The sequence below is a fragment of the Quercus robur genome, chromosome 4 (assembly GCF_932294415.1).
Source record: "Quercus robur chromosome 4, dhQueRobu3.1, whole genome shotgun sequence".
In the NCBI taxonomy this organism is placed as follows: Eukaryota; Viridiplantae; Streptophyta; class Magnoliopsida; order Fagales; family Fagaceae; genus Quercus; species Quercus robur.
Window position 1 is genome coordinate 65,890,238 of NC_065537.1, and position 7,175 is coordinate 65,897,412.

General features: G+C 42.6%; 1 protein-coding gene across 1 annotated transcript; it reads right to left on the minus strand.

Moving 5' to 3' along the window:
• Positions 1 to 4,717: 4,717 nt before the first annotated feature.
• Positions 4,718 to 6,910, minus strand: LOC126722413 (uncharacterized). The gene has a single exon (XM_050425567.1). It carries the CDS (start codon positions 6,908 to 6,910, stop codon positions 4,718 to 4,720), a length of 2,193 nt encoding a protein of 730 aa, XP_050281524.1.
• Between the last annotated feature and the right edge of the window lie 265 nt (positions 6,911 to 7,175).

Consider the following 7,175-nt stretch of genomic DNA (forward strand, 5'->3'; position numbering starts at 1 on the left):
TCTGCCTCAATGTCATTTATTTGCCTTCAGGATAGCTTCACCATGTTGTTCATGTGTTTCCTATCCTAGGCTTGGTTTATCCATATGTTTGAACTAAATTGCTTGCTGTTTAAGTGTTTGAAGTTCACTTGTTTGGTTGATATCTCTCTCTGTTAACTACATGGTACTGACTGGTTATGCACATATATTGTTATATGTTGTTGTGGCTTTTTCTGATTGTTCACAGATGGCTCCTTCACCCCAGAAGAAGAAATCTACTGCTAAAAGGGCTGACAAAAGACTTAAGATGGATCCTAGATTGTTTAGGTCAGTTCATCATTTTGAGAGATACAAGGATAACTTCTTGAATGCAGGAATCATTCAAGAGAGATTTGTGGATTTGGAAGATTTAAGGCAAACTTTTATTCCCAGTTGTTTTGAAGGAAGAGGATGGGAAAAGCTTTTGGGTGGTTTCCCTGTTGTGTGTGAACCCTTAATTAGGGAATTCTACTCAAATGCTGTGATAAAGGACAATGAATTGAGCTGCTGGGTGAGGGGTAAAGAGTTTGTCTTAGATGCTCATGTCATAGATGATGCTTTAGGACTTGAAGGATTAGATGATGAAGAATTCATCAATTACAAGGATAGGAGTGTGTCTATTGAAACAATTCAACAAAGGATAGGTGGGCAGAGAGAAGGAAAATGTTTGAATACCACTGCCTTTCCAGTGGACATGAGGTGCCTTACCATAATCATGATGTTTAATCTCTATCCCATTAGGAAATTGACTACAATCAACTGTGCTAGAGCAGTCTTTCTGATGGATCTCAAGGAAAAGAACTTCATAGACATAAGTTCCCACATTTATGACACCATTGTGGATGAGACCAGAACAACCTCTAGGCCTAAATTGATCTTTCCAAGTTTGCTTATGAGGATTTTTAGGAGTAAAGGAGTTCCAATCCCTCAAGACATCAGTCCCATGTCTACACCCTCTGCAATCAACAAGCTTACCTGCAAAAGGATAAGTGTTAGGCTTCCAGGAGAAGAAGATGAAGGTGATGAAGGAGAGGCTGCTCCAATGGAGACTGAAGCAGAAGCAACTGGACTTGCATCAACTTCAACACCTAGGAGAAGTGGCAAAAGACACAGAGCTTCAACCTCTGCAGACATACCTCCAGATGCTTTCCAGATCATTCTGGAAAGGCTTGATGGGATCAGGGCAGTCCAGACTGAGCATTCTGACAGGATGAGAGCCATGCAAGACCAGATTGATGTCTTGGCTGCTACACTTGACAGCTTCACAACTCAGCATGACAAGTGACCCTTTGGCCATTCCATGTCAAAAAGGGGGAGAAAGTTCATTGATAATTGAAGCAGAAAAGCAGCTCTTGAGGGGGAGTAATTTGTTGAGGGGGAGTAATTAGTGTTTTTATGGTTTTTATGGTTTTAATACACTGGGTTTTGGTGTATAACTGTTTCTAACTGGGTTTTGGTGTATAACTGTTTCTAACTCTTTTCATATACTCTTGGTTTATTCTTTAAATATATTTGGATGATGTTATTCAGGTATTGGTTAGTTTGTACCCATATGCTTCTGTAAGCTTTCAGGGTTTATGTTTTATGCATAGTTTGTAGGCCTTGTGGTATGTACCATGCTTAAGTGCAGCCTTTATGCTATGTTGAAATCAGTACTTTAATCTAAATGTTCTGCATTGTGATTGTTGTACTGTCACTCTTGTGCCCTTGTAGGATTGTTCCTAGATGCATATGCCTTGTGTGCTATGCATTGGTTGAGTGTTGTACATACAAGTGTCTTGCCTTGTGCTTGTTAACTTGTATGTCCTTGTGTTCATTCCAAGTGTGAATGAACACTGTGATCACTACCTTGTGGTGTTCACTTGGTTGATCAAGCCATGGTTTGTTCATTAACTCCATCTTATGCTTGATCTCATATTGCCTGTTTCATATGCATTAATACTTTTCTGCTTACAATGATCATGGTGTATTTTTGTGTTTCAGGAGTTTATGTTCATATGATTCAAGTGCTTCACAGCTTCTAGAATTAGGTGTGAGTGAGTTTTGATCAACTGTTCCCAACTCACATGTTAAGTCTAGAGTCTGTTTTAGGGTTTTGTCACGGAATAGCCAAAGGGGGAGATTGTAAGGTTGAATTTATTCAACCATCTAATTGGCTTTATTCCGTGCCAAATTTGCTTGTAATTCAGCATTTAGTAACCCTGTATTTAGGTGGGATTGTTGTAAGGGTAGTGAGTGAGATAGTGTGAAGATTGCTCAAGAGTGTGCAAGAAAACAGAGTGTCGCGGCTGGGACTCGCGGCTGGACTCGCGGCTTCAACCCGCCAGAAGATGCACACGTGCCAAGCATGCTGGAAGATGAACAGTCATGCTAGCTGGAGCACTACAGGACAAAACAGGACAACTGGCCATACGGTTAACTCGCGACTGGAACTCGCGACTTAGTCAAGCCGCGAGGTCAAGCCGCGAGCCACCCCTGTTTTGGAAAAACCTGACGTTTCGCATTCCACTCCTCTTCAGTATAAATACCCTTTTAACCCACGATTGAAAGAGAGCTTCCAGAGAGAATTTTGAGAGAGAAACCCTAAAGAAAAATCAGATTGTTTCACCCACAATCTCTATCTTAGAGTCTCATCAAATTCCCTCACTCTCTTCCTCTCCATTGACAAATCCTTGAGAGGCCTTTATACCAAACCTGGTTCTCACCATTATCATCTCTGTGAGACAGACGTTTGGAGTTCTGGGAAGCAGTTAGGAAGGAGCCAATATTCATTGGTTGATGCTACGGTGAAGTAGCGGAATCCGGAAAGCTAGAAAAGAAAAAGGTTCGGCGCAACCTCGTTGGAGCAAGAAGCTTGGAGGGCTTAGGTGCATTGGGTAGATTAGGCTTGGAGGGTCTATTGCTGTCCTTGTATCCCAACTGTATTTTCTAGTGGATTGATTACCGCTTGGAGGGCGGCGGAGAGGTTTTTCGCCGAGGTCTTCGGTTTCCTCTTCGATAACATATCTGGTGTTATCGCTGTGTTTGCATCTTCCTTCCTCTCTATCTCTGCCTTTACATTATCTGCTGTGGTTTATTTTGTTGTGGCTTAGATAGTTGTTTAATCAATTCCATGTTATAGCATATGTTAAGTTTCCGCACACTAGTTGTTTAACATATTGCTTGTGTTGATTAAATTTGTTTTTGGGGGTCTAAACGTTCAAAAGTGTTTTTGTACACGTTTTTGAACTTTCAGCGAGTTCTTCTCAACATAACTCGGTGATAAGGAAATCGAGTTACCTTGACTGGGCTCAATCACCCAGTCCAGCTATTTGGACTGGTCCAGATACAGTCGAAGAGGAATCTAGCTGAGTAGAGTGCTCTTCAACGTAACTCGGTACCCTATAAATCGAGGTATGTTGAAGGTAACTCGGATATGGAGAAATCGAGTAACTCAGATACTTGACAATTGAGAATGGATACAGTCGAAGGGGATTGAAAATGGACTGCAACGTAACTCGTTAGCTGGAAAATCGAGTTTCATTTAGTATAACCTTTCTACTTGTAGTTTTGCTTGCGACTTGCACTGTTCACACCCATTCAGTATCGTGCTTATTCATGGTTAAAGTGGACCTGCTGACAACCATGCTGTGAACAACAAGTCATCCATACAAATTATAACCAACCACATCCATCAGTAACATTCCCCCATTTGCATTACGCGAATAAAAAAATCATCCATATATACAAGCTTATTTGTAAGTAAAGAGCCTCTATGCATTTAAATCAGTTGATGTACAAAAATAAAAAGTTCCATTTCTGCATTTTAAACAGTCATAGCAATTGTAAGTTGAAACTTGGACAGCATCCGCCAACAATGGTTTTAGGCAAACATGGAGTCATAGCATTTGAGTGACACCTTCTTTTTGTTCTTTTCAGAAGTTGCCTCCTTTCTGAGGAGTAGCCAACACAGAAATTAGTATACAACCCATGGTAATCAATAAATTGAATTGACAAATATAGAAGAGCATTCAAGCTTGCCTGCTTAAATGAGGAGCATCTACAGTTACACCTTGGCAACAATTACAAATCTGCAGCAAAACATATACAGTTAGGGAAATAGAGACCTCATGAATACTAGAATATGTACACCACAAACAATAAGATTGAAAGAATACTACAAATTACTACCCACATCTTAATTATAACTCATATAATGTAATATCTAAACATGTAAAGAAGAATAACTTATGATACCTCCTTGTTACTATGATTTGTAATTGTTACCTGCTACATAGCACCATGGCTTGTTGAAGCCACATTTCGAGTTGGACATGTACGACAGTTATGACCCTCTTGGCGACACAACCCACACTTCAACTTTGGTCCATTCTCAATCCACAATGAGGTTGGCAACTCCCTATCCTCGTCATCCATCTCATTGCGGATTCTCGTGGACTTGGGCCGACCTTTTTCACGGATCAACCGCTGGTTTGGCATCACGGTTCTCCTTTCTGCTGGCTCCGGCCATTCTAACCTATCTTTTAGTGGTTGGAATATAGGCTCATAGCTGTGATAGCGTTCTTCAAGGCGGTAGAAATGATCCATATACTCAGTGGCATCATGGTTGTGTTTGGCACAAACTGCTATCAAGTGGGAACAAGGGATCTTGTTTGCTTCCCATTTGCCGCACGTGCATGTCATGTCTATGAGGGAAACCCTATGGGTGTGATCTCCCCCGCCAGTGTTCAACAGTGAAGATTGTCTCCACTGTATATAACCGTTGTTGCGCACTCATCCTTCTAACAATATGGAGCTTCGCCTTCTCTTGATTTTCCTCGAACTTGTCATAGGCATATTTGCACCACACTTGCCCCTCTTCCAACTTCTCTAGGGTTTTGTTTCGACGTTCGTCAAAGTATGAGTTCACCTTGTAAAATGTAAACTTCACCATTGCAGTTATGGGCAAGCTACGTGCGCCCTTAAGTACCCCATTGAAGCACTCTGACAGGTTGGTTGTCATTGCCCCATATCGGTGCCCATGGTCGTGTACAAGTGTCCACTTTTCTTGATTTACCTCCTTAAGATAGTCGTACGTAGCCGAGTTGACATTCTTGATGCAATCCATGGTGTTCTCAAACTTCCTAACTTGATTCGCAGTTGCTGCGTTCCATACCAAGTTCTTCAACGGCACACTATTGAAGTTAGTGTTAACATTGCTTACTAAATGGCGGAGGCAATACCGGTGATGGGTTAAGGGCGGTTGCAAGTAGCCCCTAGTGGTGTCATCGAAGCATGATTGTATCCCACGATGCCTGTCGAATATTATACACAAATTGGTGCGGTCTGTAACATAGGTCAACAGGCATGCCAAGAACCATCCCCATGTCTCCGTGCTCTCACTTTCGACAACGGCAAATGCGAGTGGATAAACCTCGTTGTTACCATCTGTTGCCATTGCTATCAACAACTTTCCTTTGTACTTGCCATAAAGGTGCGTTGCATCTATGCTTATCACCGGCCTGCAATGCCTAAACCCTCTAATACACGGACCGAAAGCCCAAAACGCGGAGTTGAATATACAAGTCCCCGGGACATTGGGGTCACACTTTAGTGTGGTCACAGTATCCGGATCTGCATCAGACAATGCAGCTAGAAATCGTGGCAATTCTGCGTACGACTCGTCAAAATCCCCGTAAATACGTGCAACTGCCTTCTGTTTGGCTTCCCAAACCTTGTACATAGTTACATCATGCCCATGCCTTGCATGCAACATACTACGCAAGTCCCTTACCTTTCGGGTTAGGTCTTCCCGTACATACTTCTCAAGTGCAATGGAGATGAACTTTGAATCCATCATCCGCCCATCAGTTGGTAGCTGGAGGGATGAGCAACTATGGGGACCCTTACATGTACTGATAACCCACATCTCGTGCTTCTTGCTGCAATTGTCCCGAATTGACCACAGACATGCCTCATTCTTACACCGCACTACCAGCCTATTAGTGTCAGACTTGATGACCTTGTATTGCTTATTATGCTCCACAGAGTAGAGGGTCAACACATATTGAACAGAGGCTTTATTCTTGAATAGCATCCCCCTTGTTGGGTGGTCATCTTTATGCCAACTTGTAAGATGTCCTGTACCCAATGCAGGTGATGGGTCATTAATATTGTCCCATGTGTTTGATGTGAACCATTCTGGGATAGGAACTGTTGTAAGGCAATCCTCCTCGTTATTTTCAATCAGTGGTACATCTAAGACCTCCGCGTCGTCCACTGGTCCATCAGTATCAATGAACTCTTCATACACATCTCGGCTGGCATCAATATCAATTCCCCCGTCCATATCAGCTTGGACATGCTCATATGTGTGAGTAGACCCTCCCACATCATGTGTATTGGTGGCGCCCACCACTTCGGTGTTGTCCAAATGATCTATTGCACATGGTTGATTATTGTAGGGGAAAGGCGTGGCATAGGCAAAGGGAGGATGCACGTCAACCGACAATGAGTGTGGCTCTTCCACCCCACTGGCATGCTGTGAACTTGCACTACCATGGAACCCAACAGCCTCAACAGTTACATACAAGTCAGACACTATGAACTGGGGGGTCCGCTTAATCATTGCCCACATCATGTCCACGTCAGCATCGCAACCCAACGGATTTGAGTTGTAGACAACCTGAGTACTCACAAGTATCTGGGGGGCACAGTACACAATGGATATCTTATGTGACTCCTTGTCCAACCGTAGAGCTTCCATTATCTTCCGGTGCATTTTTCTCAAGTGTGTTCCCCATTTCAACTCAATGAACTTCTGCTTCACTGACTCGCCTTTATAGGACAGCCCATGCAAGTCATGGAAATACTGTTCCCCATCATAGTAAACGTAGAAGCAGTGACGACCCATGCCAGACCTGGATAAGGACAATTAATTGTGGTTATCATGCAGAAGATAGGGGGTTATGTTAATGCAACAGTAATTAATCTTTTACAGATGCACTATGATGCTATCCTAATTATAGGTGTACACACTTGATTCGTTTGGACACAAACATTGGCCTTTTAGGGGAGACGTGCCACAACAAAGAATTAGGGTGTTTGTAAACTCGCTTGGTAAGGATGCAATATGGAGTAGGAAAATGCAAACATGGTCAGCAAAACTTGTTCACCTC

Coding starts and splice junctions, on each gene's coding strand:
- LOC126722413 (XM_050425567.1), bottom strand. CDS start 6,910: ATGGGTCGTCACTGCTTCTACGTTTACTATGATGGGGAACAGTATTTC.